Raw genomic sequence first — 22209 nt, 5'->3', positions numbered from 1 at the left:
ATTCAGTTTGCAATCATTTAATCACGAAGAAACAAAAAGATTTCAGTTTGAAGTGATGGCAACAGACTCTGGTGCTCCTCCTCTGAGCAGTAATGTGACTGTAAATGTGTTTATTCTGGATGAGAATGACAACAGTCCAGTTATTTTACCGCCTTATTCTGATCCTGGATCAGTTAATACTGAGAACATTCCCTACTCTGCTGAAGCGGGATACTTTGTAGCCAAGATCAGAGCTGTTGATGCTGACTCTGGATATAACGCTCTTCTGTCTTATCATATAAGTGAACCCAAAGGAACGAATCTCTTCCGCATTGGAAGCAGCACTGGAGAAATAAAGACTAAGAGACGAATGAGTGACAATGACTTAAAAACTCACCCACTTATTATTACAGTGTCTGATAATGGAGAGCCATCACTCTCAGCGACTATGTCCATGGATGTTGTGGTTGTTGAGAGTCTGGATGACATAAAGACATCATTCAGAGAAGTTCCTGTTAAAGAGGAGAGTTTTTCAGATCTGAATGTGTATCTGCTCATCGCTATCGTCTCAGTATCAGTCATCTTTTTACTGAGTCTCGTGGGTTTGATAGCAGCTAAATGCTACAGGACAGACGGCAGTTTCAGCAGGTACAGCGCTCCAGTGATCAGCACCCATCCAGACGGAAGCTGGTCCTTCTCTAAATCTACTCAACAGTATGACGTGTGTTTTAGTTCAGACACAATAAAGAGTGATGTAGTCGTTTTCCCCTCGCCGTTTCCACCAGCAGACGCGGAGTTGATCAGCATTAATAGTGGAGAAGAAACTTTTACGCGCACACAAACTCTTCCTACCACTGGAAAGGTAAGAAGATCATTGAAAATTCCTGTTAAAATATTTACGTCTTAATTATTGTTCTCGGCAGTTCGCAATTATTTCTTATGGTTGTCATAAATGTTGGTTTGATTTTCACAACGTGGTTGTTACACTTGATTTTAAAGTTATTGTGATACATTATGAATACGTTTAATCTGCAGTTTTACTAACATACTATGATTAATCTTATCCTACATGGGTGTTTATTTTTTGTAAACAAATTTTTTACTTTTTTTTGCCGTTTTCAAGTATCAAAACAATTAATATTTTAAAATAATGTAATAATCGATATAGTTTACAAAACAGAAAAGCGATGTCAAGCAAAGTAACAAAGTACAGACGTACGTGACAGGAAATGTGATATTAAATTGCGAAAAAGAAACGAAATAATAATAACATTATTAATAATATTAATAATAATAATAATTCCGATCCTAATTGGTCAATACAGCATTTCGACCATTTTATTTTTAATGATATAGTAACTGCTTTGACCTCTTCACTATGTCTCTGTGCAGCTCCCCAAAAGGATCATTATTTTTGTTGCAAAGCAGTGTTCTCTCATAACCTGCCCCGTGGAGAATATTTTTTAGCCAGTGTCTTTTTTCCCCCATCTTTGGATTTTTTTTTTTTTTTTACTTTGTTTGCAGTCTTATTAGCTAATTAGCAACATTAACAAGTGGATTATATAGTAAGTAATCTGTCATATATATATTGCGGTGCTTTTTATTGTTGGATTAATTTGAAAATCACTATCTTTGTTGGTGTCTCCAAGCATTTTGTTGTTCCTTCAGCTGTTTTGGTTATATATTATTCCTGTTATGGCATAGTTTCAGCACATGGTGTCACTGCAGACCGTCAGTTAAAGGTTTAAAGGATTTATTCTGAAGCCTCTCTCAGAATCTTGGTGTTATAGTGTATCTGTCGTTGAGACATGATGATGGTTTCTGTTCCGTCTCGTGTTGTCTGAATGCAAAGAAAATTCTCGTGCGTTTATTTTTTTGTTTTTACTGTCATTACCCCATTGTGAATCACCATCATGGCATTTACGGGATATTTCGAGAGTGGATTTATAATTTTCCTTTCTTTGCTGGATTCTGCGTTTGCTCAGATCGTCTATTCCGTACCGGAAGAGGTAAATAAGGGAACAGTTGTTGGCAATATAGCGAAAGACCTGAACATGAACGTTCACGACCTAGAATCTCGCATGTTTGAGATCGTGACTGGATCAAATAAGAAGTATTTTGACGTAAATCTGAAAAGTGGCGTGCTGTTTGTTAATGAAAGGATTGACCGTGAGGAGATATGTATGTCGAACCAGAAATGCTCTTTGAATATAGAGGCCCTCGCTGAAAATCCTCATCATCTTTACAGGGTGGAGATTAAGATCTTGGATATAAACGACAATGCGCCACATTTTCCTCTTAAAGTATTTACTATAAATATAACTGAAACAGCCAATCCCGGAGAGAGATTTCCTCTCCCTGTGTCTGAGGACTCTGATGTTGGCAGTAATTCACTGAAAGAGTACAAACTGAGTCCGAATGAACATTTCAGTCTCGATACACAGAGTGAAGACCAGAGTGTGTCTGCAGAGTTAGTGCTGAACAAGGTTTTAGATCGAGAGAAGCAAGCGACTATTAAGTTAGTTCTCACCGGGACAGATGGAGGAAAACCACCTAAATCAGGGACTTTAAATATTATTATAAACGTCATGGATGCTAATGATAATAACCCAGTGTTCAGTCAACCTCTTTACAAAGTCAAACTGAAGGAAAATGTTGCTGCTGGTACTAAAGTTTTATCTGTGTTTGCCTCTGACTTGGATGAAGGAATAAATCGTGAAATTGTGTACTCATTTGCTGGTCACGGAAAGAAACAAGACACTTTTACCATTATCCCTGAGACAGGAGATATTGTTGTAAAAGGGCAAATTGATTACGAGGAAAATCCTGCTATTGAATTGCGAGTTCAAGCAAGAGATAAAGGCAGCCCACCAAGGAGCACACATTGTAAAGTTTTAATAGAAGTTATGGATGAAAATGACAATGCACCAGAGATAACAGTGACTCCACTTCTAAAAACTGTGAAAGAAGACATAACGTCAGGAACTGCTGTTGCTTTAGTCACAGTGTCTGATAAAGATGGAGGTAAGAATGGCATTGTTCACTGTGCGCTGAAAGGCTCGTTTCCTTTCAAACTGGAGACGTCATATAACAATCATTATTCTCTAGTGGTAGACGGACCTCTGGACAGAGAGAGTGTTTCTCAGTATAACATCACAATTACAGCTTCAGATGAAGGAACTCCGGCTCTTTCCAGCAGCACTGTTATAACTGTACATATCTCTGATGTTAATGACAATGCCCCACATTTCCCAGCACCCGTTATTAACGCTTTTCTAAGTGAGAATGGTCAAGCTGGAGGTCTCGTGACAAAAGTGACAGCTGATGATTCAGACACTGGTGAGAACGCAGAACTTTCATATTCACTGTTAGACAGTTCCAGCTCCAGTGTTCCTGTAACAACACTGATCAATATAAACTCTTTGAGTGGAGAAATATTCAGTTTGCAATCATTTAATCACGAAGAAACAAAAAGATTTCAGTTTGAAGTGATGGCAACAGACTCTGGTGTTCCTCCTCTGAGCAGTAATGTGACTGTAAATGTGTTTATTCTGGATGAGAATGACAACAGTCCAGTTATTTTACCGCCTTATTCTGATCCTGGATCAGTTAATACTGAGAACATTCCCTACTCTGCTGAAGCGGGATACTTTGTAGCCAAGATCAGAGCTGTTGATGCTGACTCTGGATATAACGCTCTTCTGTCTTATCATATAAGTGAACCCAAAGGAACGAATCTCTTCCGCATTGGAAGCAGCACTGGAGAAATAAAGACTAAGAGACGAATGAGTGACAATGACTTAAAAACTCACCCACTTATTATTACAGTGTCTGATAATGGAGAGCCATCACTCTCAGCGACTATGTCCATGGATGTTGTGGTTGTTGAGAGTCTGGATGACATAAAGACATCATTCAGAGAAGTTCCTGTTAAAGAGGAGAGTTTTTCAGATCTGAATGTGTATCTGCTCATCGCTATCGTCTCAGTATCAGTCATCTTTTTACTGAGTCTCGTGGGTTTGATAGCAGCTAAATGCTACAGGACAGACGGCAGTTTCAGCAGGTACAGCGCTCCAGTGATCAGCACCCATCCAGACGGAAGCTGGTCCTTCTCTAAATCTACTCAACAGTATGACGTGTGTTTTAGTTCAGACACAATAAAGAGTGATGTAGTCGTTTTCCCCTCGCCGTTTCCACCAGCAGACGCGGAGTTGATCAGCATTAATAGTGGAGAAGACACTTTTACGCGCACACAAACTCTTCCTACCACCGAGAAGGTAAGAAGACTTTGGAACCCTAGTTGTGTAAAATTTGTGGAGTTTGAAATATTTTTGTTGTTGTCGCTTAAGTTGTGTTGGTATTTGCAAACAATTTTTTATCGCTTCTTTTCTTTGATTTCGCTGAACTGAATAACAATTTCCTCGTTGCTATTTTTCAATGACAACAAAAAGTCAAGTACAAATTCCGATGCTAAATAAAACGCAAGAAAATGCGATTTATATTTAATAAAGACAACAAAAGACGATGACGACTGATAATAATAATAATAATAACAATAAATCATAGTGTGCATCTTATAATCAAGTTATTATGCTGTTTATATTAAACATTTATAAACTTAAGGGTACTTCGATTATTTTTTTGAGAGAGGGGGTCTTCAGCACCATGGACAAAGAACACCTCATCCTCGCTTTTCTTTCCGTACATTTTGTGATCTTGGTCAGATGTAAATATATTTTATTTAATTAGCTTCCTACTATGATCATAATTTACTTATTATAGCGAGTGCTGCAGATCTTTACCCAAAATATGTATTTTTATTTGCATTCATACTTTGCAATTCACTATAATTCTTTTTTTTTTTTTTCATTATAGATTTGAAGTGTGGAATATTGCATTCTAAATAAAATATCCCCATTCAGCATGCAAAGTTTTAATAGAAGTTATGGATGAAAATGACAATGCACCAGAGATAACAGTGACTCCACTTCTAAAAACTGTGAAAGAAGACATAACGTCAGGAACTGCTGTTGCTTTAGTCACAGTGTCTGATAAAGATGGAGGTAAAAATGGCATTGTTCACTGTGCGCTGAAAGGCTCGTTTCCTTTCAAACTGGAGACGTCATATAACAATCATTATTCTCTAGTGGTAGACGGACCTCTGGACAGAGAGAGTGTTTCTCAGTATAACATCACAATTACAGCTTCAGATGAAGGAACTCCGGCTCTTTCCAGCAGCACTGTTATAACTGTACATATCTCTGATGTTAATGACAATGCCCCACATTTCCCAGCACCCGTTATTAACGCTTTTCTAAGTGAGAATGGTCAAGCTGGAGGTCTCGTGACAAAAGTGACAGCTGATGATTCAGACACTGGTGAGAACGCAGAACTTTCATATTCACTGTTAGACAGTTCCAGCTCCAGTGTTCCTGTAACAACACTGATCAATATAAACTCTTTGAGTGGAGAAATATTCAGTTTGCAATCATTTAATCACGAAGAAACAAAAAGATTTCAGTTTGAAGTGATGGCAACAGACTCTGGTGTTCCTCCTCTGAGCAGTAATGTGACTGTAAATGTGTTTATTCTGGATGAGAATGACAACAGTCCAGTTATTTTACCGCCTTATTCTGATCCTGGATCAGTTAATACTGAGAACATTCCCTACTCTGCTGAAGCGGGATACTTTGTAGCCAAGATCAGAGCTGTTGATGCTGACTCTGGATATAACGCTCTTCTGTCTTATCATATAAGTGAACCCAAAGGAACGAATCTCTTCCGCATTGGAAGCAGCACTGGAGAAATAAAGACTAAGAGACGAATGAGTGACAATGACTTAAAAACTCACCCACTTATTATTACAGTGTCTGATAATGGAGAGCCATCACTCTCAGCGACTATGTCCATGGATGTTGTGGTTGTTGAGAGTCTGGATGACATAAAGACATCATTCAGAGAAGTTCCTGTTAAAGAGGAGAGTTTTTCAGATCTGAATGTGTATCTGCTCATCGCTATCGTCTCAGTATCAGTCATCTTTTTACTGAGTCTCGTGGGTTTGATAGCAGCTAAATGCTACAGGACAGACGGCAGTTTCAGCAGGTACAGCGCTCCAGTGATCAGCACCCATCCAGACGGAAGCTGGTCCTTCTCTAAATCTACTCAACAGTATGACGTGTGTTTTAGTTCAGACACAATAAAGAGTGATGTAGTCGTTTTCCCCTCGCCGTTTCCACCAGCAGACGCGGAGTTGATCAGCATTAATAGTGGAGAAGACACTTTTACGCGCACACAAACTCTTCCTACCACCGAGAAGGTAAGAAGACTTTGGAACCCTAGTTGTGTAAAATTTGTGGAGTTTGAAATATTTTTGTTGTTGTCGCTTAAGTTGTGTTGGTATTTGCAAACAATTTTTTATCGCTTCTTTTCTTTGATTTCGCTGAACTGAATAACAATTTCCTCGTTGCTATTTTTCAATGACAACAAAAAGTCAAGTACAAATTCCGATGCTAAATAAAACGCAAGAAAATGCGATTTATATTTAATAAAGACAACAAAAGACGATGACGACTGATAATAATAATAATAATAACAATAAATCATAGTGTGCATCTTATAATCAAGTTATTATGCTGTTTATATTAAACATTTATAAACTTAAGGGTACTTCGATTATTTTTTTGAGAGAGGGGGTCTTCAGCACCATGGACAAAGAACACCTCATCCTCGCTTTTCTTTCCGTACATTTTGTGATCTTGGTCAGATGTAAATATATTTTATTTAATTAGCTTCCTACTATGATCATAATTTACTTATTATAGCGAGTGCTGCAGATCTTTACCCAAAATATGTATTTTTATTTGCATTCATACTTTGCAATTCACTATAATTCTTTTTTTTTTTTTTCATTATAGATTTGAAGTGTGGAATATTGCATTCTAAATAAAATATCCCCATTCAGCATGCAGTTAAAACGCGCGATGTCGTTGTAGACCATGAATTTGAAGCACTTCTCGTATTAAAATGAGGCTCCTCCCCTATAGTGGAAGAGCAACCGCCTATTATTGCCATGAGCAAATGATAAGGTATTATACAGTAGCCTACATGCTTCCGAGACGAAGAGCCTGTCAGCAACAAGACACACATACGTTTTTTTTAAAGATGATTCATCTTTGAAGCTTTGAAGGAACAACGATGGAAATCTTAAGATATTTTTGGGTCATAACAGCTGTTCATTTTGGTTTATGGCAATTTTCATTCGGCAAGATTATCTATTCGGTGTCGGAGGAAGTAAACAAGGGAACTGTTGTCGGAAATATAGCAAAAGATCTCAAGATCAGTGTTCAGGAGCTGGAATCTCGTATCTTGCAGCTTGTATCCGGATCCAACAGAAAATATTTTGACGTGAATTTGAAAACGGGAGCGTTGTTCGTGAATGAAAGAATTGACCGGGAGGAATTATGCTTCGCTAACCAGGAATGTGCTCTTAATTTGGAGGCTATTGTTCAAAATCCTCATAGTCTTTATCGTATTGAAATTAATGTTCTGGATGTTAACGATAATGCTCCATATTTTGTGGACAGCGTTGTAATGATAAACATTACCGAGGATGTTGTTTCCGGAGCTAGATTTCATCTTCCTGTAGCTGAAGATAACGACATTGGCATTAATGCACTTAAAGACTACAAACTGAGCAAGAATGAACACTTTTCTGTTGACGTGCAAACTGAAGAGCAAAGTTTATCTGCTGAATTAGTGCTCCAAAAACCTTTAGATCGTGAAAAGCAAGCGGTTATTCCTCTTGTACTAACAGCTGTTGATGGAGGAAAGCTTGCAAAGACAGGCACATTAAGTGTAATAGTGAATGTACTGGATATAAATGACAACTGGCCTATCTTCAGCAAACCATTGTACAAGATCAAGGTGAGAGAAAATGTTTCTGTTGGTTCAAAAATCATCTCTTTGACTGCTACTGATTTGGATGAGGGCACCAACAGTGACATTATTTATTCCATAGCTGAACATGGAAACATAAAAAAGCAAAGTCTATTCACTGTGGTTCCTGAAACCGGGGATATTGTTGTAAAGGGTCAAATAGACCATGAGATAAATGCTGCAATTGAACTGCGAATTCAGGCAAGAGATAAAGGCAGTCCACCAAAGAGCACCCAATGTAAAGTTTTAATAGAAGTTATGGATGAAAATGACAATGCACCAGAGATAATTGTGACTCCTCTTTTGGAAACTGTGAAAGAAGACATAAAGTCAGGAACTGCAGTTGCTTTAGTCACAGTGTCTGATAAAGATGGAGGTAAAAATGGCATTGTTCACTGTGCGCTGAAAGGCTCGTTTCCTTTCAAACTGGAGACGTCATATAACAATCATTATTCTCTAGTGGTAGACGGACCTCTGGACAGAGAGAGTGTTTCTCAGTATAACATCACAATTACAGCTTCAGATGAAGGAACTCCGGCTCTTTCCAGCAGCACTGTTATAACTGTACATATCTCTGATGTTAATGACAATGCCCCACATTTCCCAGCACCCGTTATTAACGCTTTTCTAAGTGAGAATGGTCAAGCTGGAGGACTCGTGACAAAAGTGACAGCTGATGATTCAGACACTGGTGAGAACGCAGAACTTTCATATTCACTGTTAGACAGTTCCAGCTCCAGTGTTCCTGTAACAACACTGATCAATATAAACTCATTGAGTGGAGAAATATTCAGTTTGCAATCATTTAATCACGAAGAAACAAAAAGATTTCAGTTTGAAGTGATGGCAACAGACTCTGGTGCTCCTCCTCTGAGCAGTAATGTGACTGTAAATGTGTTTATTCTGGATGAGAATGACAACAGTCCAGTTATTTTACCGCCTTATTCTGATCCTGGATCAGTTAATACTGAGAACATTCCCTACTCTGCTGAAGCGGGATACTTTGTAGCCAAGATCAGAGCTGTTGATGCTGACTCTGGATATAACGCTCTTCTGTCTTATCATATAAGTGAACCCAAAGGAACGAATCTCTTCCGCATTGGAAGCAGCACTGGAGAAATAAAGACTAAGAGACGAATGAGTGACAATGACTTAAAAACTCACCCACTTATTATTACAGTGTCTGATAATGGAGAGCCATCACTCTCAGCGACTATGTCCATGGATGTTGTGGTTGTTGAGAGTCTGGATGACATAAAGACATCATTCAGAGAAGTTCCTGTTAAAGAGGAGAGTTTTTCAGATCTGAATGTGTATCTGCTCATCGCTATCGTCTCAGTATCAGTCATCTTTTTACTGAGTCTCGTGGGTTTGATAGCAGCTAAATGCTACAGGACAGACGGCAGTTTCAGCAGGTACAGCGCTCCAGTGATCAGCACCCATCCAGACGGAAGCTGGTCCTTCTCTAAATCTACTCAACAGTATGACGTGTGTTTTAGTTCAGACACAATAAAGAGTGATGTAGTCGTTTTCCCCACAACGTTTCCATTGCCAGACACAGAGCTAATCAGCATTAATGAAGGAGACACTTTTAATAGGACTCAAACTCTTCCAAGCACTGGCAAGGTAAGATAAAACTTATATCTTACAGTTTGAAAATAGTATCATCACCGACTCTTGGTAGCAGTTTGGATTAGTTTTACTATGTGAGTGAATGTGTGCTTTTGAAACATGGTTTAAGTACGTGGAATTGTTCATTTTCATATATGTGACCCTAGATCACAAAACCAGTCACAAGTCACACGGGTACATTTGTGGCAATAGCCAACAATACATTGTACGGGTCAAAATGATTAGGATATTAAGTAAAGATCATGTTCCATGAAGATATTTTGTAAATTTCCTACCACCATAAATATATAAAACATTTATTTTTGTGAGTGAATGCAGCACAATCGCAAACATAAATGGACAACTTTAAAGGCGATTTTCTCAATGTTTAAATTTTTTTGCACCCTCAGATTCCAGATTTTCTTTCAGATGATGTATAAATCTCAATTTCAGAAAATTTACCCATGTGACTGGTTTTGTGGTCCAGGGTCACATATCACGCTAAGGAAAGTTGTGAATGGGCAGTTGTGTTCAGTAGAGTACACACACATACACTGATTGTTTTCAGCATTGTTTACTCCAGTGTTACATTGACATTCCAGTTCCATTTTTCTAATAGGATATATCTTTATGTTGGTACCAAGATGTACATAACATCCATTTAGTCTTGTCACTGCTGATCAGATTGTAGGTTGTCGTGCAAGGGATAAAATGTCAGCCAGGGTGGATGTAATGCCAAACAAGCACTACATTTGCCATGTTATAATTTCTTTATAATTATTATTTTTTTGCTGTTCTGAGAGCATCTTGTGTCTATCGTTCTTTTCAGGTCATATAGTTTGTTCCAGGGAAAGTAAAAAGAGTCTTGTTGTTGGAAATGTGCATTGTTGGAAGGCTGTCACATATTTCAGAGTCTACATGAGGACTGTGAAAGTAAATCTGAAAACAAGTGTTCTGTTTAAGTAAACAGAAAGATAAATGGCCATAAAATAGCCAGTTGTAATGAAAATCTATAATTTTTTAGCTGATTTTTTCCCCTCTGTTCATAGCTTCATGCTAGTATGTTTACAATACAGTTTCATAGGCTATCTGATTCTGAATTAGTGTCACTAATTTTCAGCGTTAAAATTTCAAGAACAAATATACTTTTTCGATTTTGTATTTTATTCATTTATTTTTGAATACCATCTTATATTTTCATACCATCTTATAACAGAATTAAGTGAATTTCAAATGGGACATAAGTTCATTTGTAATACGAGACTATTGAGGGGGAAAAAAAAGCTCTATAATTAACGGTTTGTCCCAATGTATTCAAACTAAATAATGCATTTTACACTGATTTTGGTTACTGCATTTTGAACGCACGCGCGTTTGAAGTTGTGCTGTGTTTTGGTGTAGTCTGTATTTTATATAGACTTTTAATAGACAAACAAAGCTTTTCCTGTAGTAACTTAATTTACTCTAGGTGATATTTTGTTTTGTGGTGCTGTAGCCTATAATATTTGTGTGGTTTCGTCACACAGAACCGCACGTAATCCGCGTGGTGTCACTGCAGACCGCGAAACTTTAATAATTTCCATATAGTCTCTGAACTCCGCCTACAATTTGACTGAGTGACGTGCTGTAACCGGGCGTCACAATCTGGATGCTTTTCGCGTGCATGTTTCCGTATGTGTCATTCTTTAATTCTGGGTGTTTAGAGTTTTGATCACCGGTGTAGTGTTTTGATCACGTTGGCGTCTCACACGGAAGGATGGCAGACAGAATGGACTTTACGTTCCCGCATTTCATTTTCCTCTGGCTCGTGATGTGTGTTTCAGTGCCTGCGGATGGTCAGATTGTCTACTCCGTGTCCGAGGAAGTAAATATCGGAACTGTCGTTGGGAATGTGGTAAAGGACATGCATTTAAACGTCCAAGATTTGGAATCACGGGCGTTTCAGCTTGTATTCGGCACGAAGACGAGGTATTTCGATGTGAATCTGAAATCTGGCGTCTTGTATGTTGCTGAAAGAATTGACCGCGAGCAGCTATGTCCTAATACTCCATCCTGCTCCTTGAATTTTGAAGCGATAGTTAACCACCCTCTTAGTCTGAGCCGAGTGATAGTTAATGTTAATGATGTGAATGACAATTCTCCTACATTCCCTGTTGAAACTCAAGTTTTGAATATCTCTGAATCAGTGCAGCCAGGAGCCACATTTTCCTTGATCAGTGCATTGGATGAAGATGTTGGACCTTTCTCTGTTAAAAGCTATAAACTGAGTCCTAATGAACATTTCTCATTAGAAGTGCACCCGGGTGGTGAACATGGCATGTCTGCAGAGTTAATCCTTCGAAAAGCTTTAGACAGAGAGAGAGAACCTGTGATTCGACTAGTCTTGACCGCTTCCGATGGAGGGAAACCGTTAAGATCCGGGACATTACAAATTATAGTTAACATTTTAGATACAAATGATAATGCTCCAGTGTTTAGCAATCCTCTTTATAAAGTCAGTGTGACAGAGAACACACCACGAGGAACTAAGATAATCAAACTCAATGCTACTGACATGGATGAAGGTCCAAATGGGGAAGTAACATATTTGTTTAGCAGTCATGGTCAGGAAAAAAATCTTGATGTTTTTGCAATCAGTCCTGATTCTGGGGAGATTGAAGTAAAAGGAAATATTGATTTTGAGGACAAAGCTTTTTATGAACTTAGAGTAGAGGCCCATGATAAGGGTCTTTCCCCAATGACAGTTAATTGTAAAGTACTAATCGAAGTCATAGATGTAAATGATAATGCACCAGAAATAGTAATAACATCCCTGCTGTCTTCATTAAGGGAAGATGCAAAAATTGGCACTGCTGTGGCTCTGGTCACAGTTTCAGACAAGGACGGTGGAACGAATGGGAAAGTGAGTTGTAAGCTGCAAGGAAATTTACCTTTCAAACTTGAGTCTTCCTACAAAAATTATTACTCTGTTGTTTTAGAAGGCCAGCTTGACAGGGAAAAAATCTCCAAGTATAATGTTACCCTAATAGCAGTGGATGAGGGAACCCCACCTCTTTCCAGCACCAGTGTGGTTTATGTTGATGTTTTAGATGTGAATGACAATCCTCCGCAATTTAATGGAAAAAGCATTAGTGTCTATGTAAAAGAAAACATGCCACCAGGAACCCTTATTCACACAGTATCAGCAGTTGACAGAGATTCAAATGAAAATGCTGAGATTTCTTACTCTATTGTGGATAACAAAGCAACAAGCATACATTCTGTTAGTGTTAACTCATTGACAGGCCAGTTGTATAACCTACAGTCTTTCAATTTTGAAGAACAGAAAACCCTTAGTTTCCATGTTCAGGCCATAGATGCTGGTGCTCCTCCTCTGAGCAGTAATGTGACTGTAAATGTGTTTATTCTGGATGAGAATGACAACAGTCCAGTTATTTTACCGCCTTATTCTGATCCTGGATCAGTTAATACTGAGAACATTCCCTACTCTGCTGAAGCGGGATACTTTGTAGCCAAGATCAGAGCTGTTGATGCTGACTCTGGATATAACGCTCTTCTGTCTTATCATATAAGTGAACCCAGAGGAACAAATCTCTTCCGCATTGGAAGCAGCACTGGAGAAATAAAGACTAAGAGACGAATGAGTGACAATGACTTAAAAACTCACCCACTTATTATTACAGTGTCTGATAATGGAGAGCCATCACTCTCAGCGACTATGTCCATGGATGTTGTGGTTGTTGAGAGTCTGGATGACATAAAGACATCATTCAGAGAAGTTCCTGTTAAAGAGGAGAGTTTTTCAGATCTGAATGTGTATCTGCTCATCGCTATCGTCTCAGTATCAGTCATCTTTTTACTGAGTCTCGTGGGTTTGATAGCAGCTAAATGCTACAGGACAGACGGCAGTTTCAGCAGGTACAGCGCTCCAGTGATCAGCACCCATCCAGACGGAAGCTGGTCCTACTCCAAATCAACACAACAATATGACGTGTGTTTTAGCTCAGACACAATGAAGAGCGACATGGTGGTTTTCCCTTCACCATTTCCGTCTGCAGAAGCTGAACTGGTCAGCATTCATGGAGAAGATACTTTTACACAAACCCAAACTCTTCCTACCACTGGGAAGGTGAGCATTATTTAAGACCTTGGTTTACGAAGTAGCTGAATTTTCACTTGGCCTATGGCCTATTCACATATTCACTATACACATGCTTTTCTTTGTTTTGTTTTTAGCTCTTATTTAGTTACTAGAAAAATTATAGAAGTGAAGCAAAACATCATTCAGTTTTCTTCATTTATTTTTGGCCCGCCACTTATTTAAAATTATGCTGAATATGTGATTCATGCACAGATGTTGCAACTTGCATAACAAATCCTGCTACATTCAGTTTACTTAAAGTAAATTATATCAATGAACCTGATTTAAAAATAGCAGTCATCTTGGTTTTAGCAAGTTGTTACCATTCTTTCCATCACATTTATATGATTAGAGTTTTCCTGTTTCAATTATTACCACAACTTAGTGACAAAACACAAAACAATGTAGTGTAGTTTCAGCACCACCAGTGATGGACAGCACCACCTCACTGATACACAGGCACACCAAGAGTTTGGTAGTACTGCTCTCATATTGCACTCAAGATTTAATGATTTGATTATTAATTAATCAAAGACATCTGTTTTAATTATAACTCTTTAATTACATTAAACTGCAGTTTCAAGCAGGTTGCGACAGCTACTCCCTAGTCTTCAAAGAGAATTTAAATGATGTTTAATAAGCTTCACTAACCTACTGCTTAGAATACAGAATTGAGTTGGTGATTTATTTAAGAGTTTTTGTATAACTTTGGTTTTGTTACAGAGTTTTGCATGTTAAGTCACCAAATGCTTTATTTTTACACTTTCTGCACTTTTTTGTGCATGTTCAGTGATACTGCCAATATATGGATAAAAGTGTCTGCTACATGCATAAATGTAAATATGTATGTTTAATGTGAGTTGGTTGGTCTCAGACATATGCTCCATGTTCCTTCGTCTCATAGTTAGTCATGCCTCTTGAGTCTTTTTTTCCCTTAGTCCTTGAGAGAGGACAGGGATCAGGGCCCATGTAAATTTCTGTGCAATTGGGTCAGTACTGGGTTCTGCTTTGCCCGGCTGGTTGAGGGAGATAGATGGATTAGAAGTCTGTGGGTCTCTGGGCTGCTGGAGTGCTGCAGTCCCACCTGCATTATATCGAATTCTCTCAAGCCCCCTCCACTCAATGCATAATGAGTGGGACATGCTGCAGACTCTATGAGAAAAAGACACAGCAGTATTTATGCTGTTTAAAGAAACTGATCCTCTCTTTCCCTCTATGTGCAACCCATCTCATGCTGCTGTGCTTACAGTGTTTTTATTTATTTATTTATTTATTATGTTTATATTTGTTTAAATAATTCACACAAGTTTGTTACTTTAATGACATTAGTTTGGTCTATGTGGGATTCATCTCTAACTATATTTTGGTTCTTGTTGTTTGAATGTCTCATTCCACTGATCCCTCTTCTGAACAGACAGATGCAATGAATTCTTTAGTGGCACCATGACATTTTACTTTCCACCCCTGTGAGTTTTCACATGAGAGTGCTATTAAATTGTTAATTTATTATGACACATTATTCCGATAAATGTGACATTCAGGCTGCAGTTTATTGTAATTTGTCATATTAGTGGCCAAAAGTGGTCTGGAAGGGGATAGATCAATTAAACCATCAAAAATATGAGGAAGATATTGTATATATTTCTTTAATATTTTAAAACACTAAACTTGGTTAAGGTATTTTCTATCTGATAAAATTATTTGGCAAAAAAAAAAGGCTTTATTTAAAGGTTTTATTTTACTCTTAAAAAATGCAAAAACAAAAATCTCACAGAAAAACGCTGACTACAACATAATCAGTTATTAATATTTCATTGGTTCTCTATTGTTTTCGCATGTGTTCATAATTACTTTGTATGACGGCCTGGCCAAATATTGCCTGCACAATTTGTCATGTTTTATTATATTATCACAAAAATTAAACAGTTGACTCTAAGGCAAATATATTTTACATTTTAATGACATTAAACTGCAGACATGACAGAGGACAGAGATATATTAGTGTTATATATCCGATGCAAAAGCCTCTAAAAGCCACCTCTGTCAAAAATGAGATAATAATATTGAGTGAATGCTCTCTGCACATAGTATACGTTCATCAAATACTTTCACTTCAAACTCACTAAATCCCAGCCTCAGCCCATTCAGAAATGTCGGTACTTGGGTAGAAACCTATACATAGGAGCCTGATAAAAATGTTAATATTAAACAAAAACTTCAGACAGACTTAGAGGCTTTTGCATCTGAAGTCTTCATCTATATATATATATATATAAATATTTTTTTTATCAGGCTTTCTACCCAAGTCCCGACATATACACATGCAAATCAAGGTTTCATAGAATCTCACCTCTTTTTTCTCCTCAGTCTGTGTACATAAATGCCTCCAGCATTGTCTTGCGCACAAGGATCATGTTTCAGTTATGACATTACTGCTTCAGCCAGCTGTGAATTTGTGGTCAATATGGGCAATCTTCAAGTCTATTTGCAGAGTGTAATGCTATGAGGTTTACCCAAGAAAGTGGATAAGTCTGTTTGTGCTTGTGTATGTTATTCATTAGAATATAAGCTTGACAGAATCATGGAATTGAGTCAATGCTTAAGCATTGTGACATACTATGAGTCATAGTACAGACTGTGGGTAAATACAGACACTATCATTACTTCAGTGTTATTTATTGTGAACTGACTGTAAACTGCTAAGCTGTTGTCTGTGCACTGCAAGACATAAACTGTGTGTCTGCTGGCTTGTGTTTCTATCAGACAGAATGACCTGAGCCTTTTGTTAAGGTCACACTGGGATTTCTGTCCCTCTGGATGGATGCATTTTTACCCTGAAATGGAGGTTCAGAGCACAATAAACAGATTGCCATGAATGACAAATGTTCCTTTGTTGGTTTTCACAAATTGGCCATTTGTCTCCGCAGGTCCTGCGGGTTCTCTAAATTCCCTAAAGCTCAAATTAGATGTGGATCTGCATAATTTCTTGTTTACAAGGTTATCATCACTGCAGATTCGTTTTCACTGAATATGAAAATGATCACTTTGCAGTGATCCATTAGGTTGTCATTATTGTACAAATGAAATGCTAATGCATTCAGCAAAGCATTTTAGGAGCACTTATAGTGCTATAACATATTATTGGTTTATGTCATCATTTATTTGCTTATGCTAGTTTGCATATCTATTCTGTTCAGTTGCCTCTCTTGGGTTGCTGGGTCTGGCTGTAGAAAGAACAGTCGATGATTCCCTGCAGTGTATCAGTGAGAGGATGGGTGGGTCATCTCTGCAGAGGGCTGCAGGTGGCAGAATGAGTCAAGCTGAACAGAATGCAGAGAGAGAGAGAGAGAGAGAGAGAGAGAGATGGAGGGGGGGCTCTGGATGGCTTGCTAGTGCCCTCTGTTGGTTGCAGAGCTGTCCTGAGCTGATCCTTACTATAAAGTGTTTATTTCCAACCTCAGCCAGTAGGGGTCTTACACCATCCTTTTCAAGCATCCTCCGTGCCCAATCCTTTCAGACACCCTCTCTTTCTCTCTATTTTTTTTTTACTGTCACTTTGTGTTATGCACAACATGCCTTCTGCTCCCATAATGCTTTGCCTCTCATTTCTTTGAGGACGTGCAGTCCTTTAAAAAAAAAAAATTCCCTCTCTCTGTCTTCTCACATACTCTCTCTGCGTCCTGAAATAATTTCAGGAACTAATATCTAGGAATTTTGCAAGTGTCTTTTGCAACACAGATTAAGCAAACAAACAGTAACAAAGAAGGTTGTCTATCATTAAAAAAAAGTAAAACAAATCCTTTAAACAAGATTCTTTTACTAAAATACAGCGAATAAAATACTAAGACTTGTTTCGATGTATCTTAAGTGTATTCTGTCCCACTCTACAGCAGGTTGTTTTACTTGACCTGTTTATTCTTAAAATGTAAAATCTAAAGTGCAATAAGAAAAACAGACTTGCATTAAAGACCCACTACCAGTGTGGGGTCAGGATAATTAAAAGAAAGAAAGAAAATCAGCAATGTGACAGTTAAGACATGTATAATCAGGCCTTGATATTAACTTTTTAACACCAGACACTGTGGCTACTAGTGGTTTTCCAAAGTTACTAGCCACTCAGCATTTTCACTGGCCACAATTTTGACATCGATACCATAGGGAAAAACTGCCATATAGATATTTTTTATATTATCTCATAATTTGACAGCCGGTATATTAGGCTGCTGTCACTTTAGGCCTGACGCACGGACCATATATATAGCCAATATATTTGTCTTTATGTGCGCGCACTTTGGGTGTGTGCACAAAATCTGCGGGAATTAGTAAAATTATGCTCAAACCGTGCAATCCCATGCTGGAATTCAAGCCCTGTAACACCAACAATATTCATCCGTAGCTAATGAAACGAGTGAGTAAAGGGACGTGGGTTTGTGTGTCAACTCGCTATCGGAGAGAGAGCGAAAACGCTGGTATCGTGTATCCTGCGGAAGAGTTTCAGATATTTCAGTATCGATATGTAGCGATTTTTTGACAACACTATATGTTTTAGTTTGCACATAGTTTATTGTTTTAGATGCCTTTTTAAAAGACTACAATTGTAAATGTATATTAGGCCTATATAAAATTCAACCCGCCGAAGTGGCTAGTAGTGACTGCGTTACAATGTCAAGCCCTGTGTATAATGTAATAAAAGATTTCTATTTCAAATATATTCTGTTCTTTCGAACTTTCTATTCATCAAATAATCCTAAAAAACTAAATGTAGCTCTGTTTCTAGAAAACTATAAGCAGCACAAATGTTTTTAACATTGATAAGAATTATTTCTTAAGCAGCAAATCAGCTTATTAGAATGATTCATAAAATGATCATGTGACACTGAAGACTGGAGTAATGATGCTGAAAATTCAGCTTTGCCAACACAGCAATAAATTACATTTGAAAATATATTAAAATAGAAAACACTTATTTTAAATTATACAAATATTTCACAATAGTACGTTTTTTACTGTATTTTTTTGATTACATAATTTGTATGTTCTCTGAAAAAGAATCTTAATGTCTTATGTTGCTTCTTAATTAGTAAAATAGTATGTTTATATATAGAACGACATCTGGGCCTGTGAAACTTGAGACTATGTTGTCCATTCTGGGAGTTGGTTCATAGCCAATATATCTACCATTCACTCTAATTTTACCATTCGGTTCTATGACCTACATCATCAACACCAAATATAGGCCACAACTGGCAGAGTAGAGAGAAAGAATGAGAGAAGACGGCATGCACGCAAAGAGAGTGGGAAAGAGAGATGGAGAGAACATTTTGTGCACACTGCGGTGAGTGGTGTGACTCTGGATGCCCTTGCTGAGGGCACTGTTGGTGCAGGCTGTCTGTGCGGTGTCTCTCAGATGGGTGCATCTCTTTTAAAATATGGCACACTTATGTAAGTAGGGTCAGGGGAGGAGGAGTACCACTTGTAAATGGGTCTCTGCCATGTCAAAGGTCAAAGTTCACAAGTCAAAGCTCAACGCAGTGTAATATCTTTAAATTTTCAACTGTTTAGCAGCTTGTCTTTGTGACCACAAATGACTGAAGTCTAGCTTTATATATATATAGGTGACATAATAAGATCATTTGTTGATTTTTTTTTTTAATCCGTTTATTTTCTCGATTCTCTTTATACATTATAGCCAGCTAAATGTTATCAATTAATGATAAAGGGAGAAAATTTGGCTCTATATTTCACTAATGAAAAAAAATATATATTCTGTTTTCTTAGGAGCCATTTCTTAATCAGTCTCCCTAGTGCGATTAGCCTGATGCTCCCCAGTGTGATTAGCCTATCACAAATAGACAACACTTAGTGTAGCAATGTTTGAGAATTTGACTCTTATTCTTAAATAGGAGCCTTGTTTTGTCAATTGGCAGTATTATACTCATCCCTTTTTCTCTATCATTCACAACTTAACACACTCAGTTCCCCAAGGCTACAACTCACTTCTGCAAATGTCAAGACAGTCTTATTATTGCACACTGACAGTGAAAGTGCATGCATGCAGGATGAGGCCTGGTTGTGCCTTTAAATTTCCTGTAGGTTTGCTGAAGCAGAGACCTATAGTTAATAGATCTAGAAGAACATGGACCAAAGCAGTCAAATCCATGGTTAAAAGACTTGATTTTTGATATTAGACTATTTTTTTTAAATCTCTTTTTAAACTATGTTGATCCCAATAGCGATTCACAGAGAAAGGGGACAAAGAAGAACAGGGAGGAAAGAAGAGATGGAAGAGGAGGGAGTGAAAGCAATGATACTTGCAACTGCTTGTATTAAAGGGATAGTTCACCCAAAAATGAAAATTCTATCATTGTTTACTCACCCTCAAGTTGTTCCAAACCTGTTTGAGTTTCTTTGTTCTGCTGAACACAAAGGAAGATATTTGGAAGAATGTTTGTAACCAAACAGATCTCGGTCCCCATTGACTACCATAGTATATTTTTTTCCTACTATGGAAGTCAATGGGGACCGAGATCTGTTGATTACAAACGTTCTTCGAAATATCTTCCTTTGTGTTCAGCAGAACAAAGAAACTCATACAGGTTTGGAACAACTTGAGGGTGAGTAAATGATGACAGAATTTTCATTTTTGGGTGAACTATCCCTTTAAGTCTGTATTTTTTGTCTCTGCAATGAAGTTTCATTTTGACAGTCATGCATGTGCAAAATTCAAATTTCAGTTTTATAATACAATTAAAAAAATGATGTAATCGGTTTGTAAATATGTCTGGGTAATCTTTATTGGCAATTAAATGTCAATCAACATGTATGTGCATTGTGTGTGTGTTCAGGAGAGACAACAGGTGGGGCCAGAAACTAAATCTGGATTGTAGATATCTGAAAGTCTGAACAAAAGTAAACGTGGGGATCTGGCCCAGTGGCTTACAGAGCGTTTTGTGCTGCCAAACATGTGGTATCACTCACAGTACTTTCCAAAGAGAGCAAAACGATTACATTATGAAAACAATGCATAAACACTGCCTAGTGTTTCACATACTGCCTATTCATCCTGTTGTTTCATCTAATACTGGCAGTGAACAAATAAAGACATGTGATTGCCACCTGCTGTTCTGTGTTCCAGAACTTCCAGTGACCCCATACTGAAAAAAGTATGGTTTGAGTTAAAATTGTTGTGAACTTTGACATATGAAATGGCCCATTTTATTCTTTAAATATACTGCACAAAATGTCTAACGTTAAAACAACAATAATAATCTGATATATAATAAAAGAATTTGATTATTATTTTTATTTCAAAATTAAACTAATTCTCATCTGAATGAAGATTGTTTTCTATTGCTTTATTTGGCGATGACATGAGGCGACCCTAATGCGACGGGTTTACGCTGACTGTCTGCCCTGGTTTAGTTTATGTCATCGGTTTCAGAGTGACACGCTCCCTCACTGTGGCGCATTTTGACGGATGCACAGAGATCACGCCCTAGGCGCGCACGCCCGAATGACCTGGTCTGTCTGAAGTCAAAGCCACAGACGGGGAGAGGGAGGCGGAAAGGAAAAAACGCATTCTGGGGCAATGATAATTATAGCTTGTTATGATGGATATAGAAGTTATGTGATCAATATAGAATAAACGTATTTTGTATTTTCTCAAAACATTAGCAACATTTTTGTGAAACAATTGAGCCGCTTGTTAATAATGATTTGGATTGCCGTTCTTTGGGAGCGCTGACAACGATGATCATTTTGAGAAGTCGCAGCCTGTCATGACAGTGCGCGAGATTGTCAGGCAATTTATTTGACAGCAACCTAAGGATTATTAACACGGTAAAAATAGGGTAAATTTACTATAATATTTATTTTTACTGTTAAATATTGCAACAAAGTATCAGTTACCGAGATGGTGGTTATCAAATTTGGCATTTTTACAATATTTAACAGTAAAAAAAAAAAAAAATATATATATATATATAAATGATAAAATATATATATTTAAAAAGTTTTTTACACGGTAAAAATGGGTAAATTTATCATATAAAATGTATGTATACTGTTAAATATTGCAACAGTTACTGTATCGAGGTGGTAATCAAATTGGGCATTTTTACAATATTTAACAGTATAAATACATTTTATATGATAAATTTACCCATTTTTACCGTGTAAAAAAACTTTTTAAATATATATTTTCTATCATTTAAATATAAATTTATTTCATATATGGCTAGGTACCCAGTTGCTTTTTATTTGAGCTTTTTACTGCTGCTTTAGATTTTAAACACTTACACCATTTTCCCTTTTTTATTAATATATATTTTATTACAGTGTAGCGAAAGTATCACGGCCACTCATATTAAGTAGAACTCACAGCAGAATCCAATCTCTTACAGAAAACCACTTCGAACGCGTTTAATTTTGAGTGTTTTTCCTCATCGCATTAAGTGATGAACGCACTGTCCTAGTTAAGGAAACGATATTAATATTTTCCAAGTACGTGTAGCTTTTTTTCCCCTTCAAATTACCATAAACCT

General features: G+C 37.5%; 3 protein-coding genes across 3 annotated transcripts; all 3 read left to right on the top strand.

Moving 5' to 3' along the window:
* Window positions 1-1805: 1805 nt before the first annotated feature.
* On the top strand, window positions 1806-4860 carry LOC311284818 (protocadherin alpha-2-like; the record flags this gene model as incomplete). Its single annotated transcript, XM_084400030.1, has 2 exons — window positions 1806-4283; window positions 4855-4860. The coding sequence occupies exons 1-2, from the start codon at window positions 1893-1895 to the stop codon at window positions 4858-4860; spliced, it is 2397 nt and encodes a 798-aa protein (XP_084256156.1). The 5' UTR covers window positions 1806-1892.
* Window positions 4861-6741: 1881 nt separating this feature from the next.
* Window positions 6742-9549, top strand: LOC311285528 (protocadherin alpha-2-like; the record flags this gene model as incomplete). Its single annotated transcript, XM_084401202.1, has 1 exon — window positions 6742-9549. The coding sequence occupies exon 1, from the start codon at window positions 7174-7176 to the stop codon at window positions 9547-9549; it is 2376 nt and encodes a 791-aa protein (XP_084257328.1). The 5' UTR covers window positions 6742-7173.
* Window positions 9550-11281: 1732 nt separating this feature from the next.
* Window positions 11282-13669, top strand: LOC311284817 (protocadherin alpha-3-like; the record flags this gene model as incomplete). The annotated part of the gene is made up of 1 exon (XM_084400029.1): window positions 11282-13669. The coding sequence occupies one exon, from the start codon at window positions 11282-11284 to the stop codon at window positions 13667-13669; it is 2388 nt and encodes a 795-aa protein (XP_084256155.1).
* Window positions 13670-22209: the final 8540 nt, after the last annotated feature.

This window comes from Rutilus rutilus (assembly GCF_951802725.1).
Source record: "Rutilus rutilus genome assembly, chromosome: 25".
NCBI classification, from domain to species: Eukaryota; Metazoa; Chordata; class Actinopteri; order Cypriniformes; family Leuciscidae; genus Rutilus; species Rutilus rutilus.
This window is presented reverse-complemented; position numbering and strand designations above follow the sequence as displayed.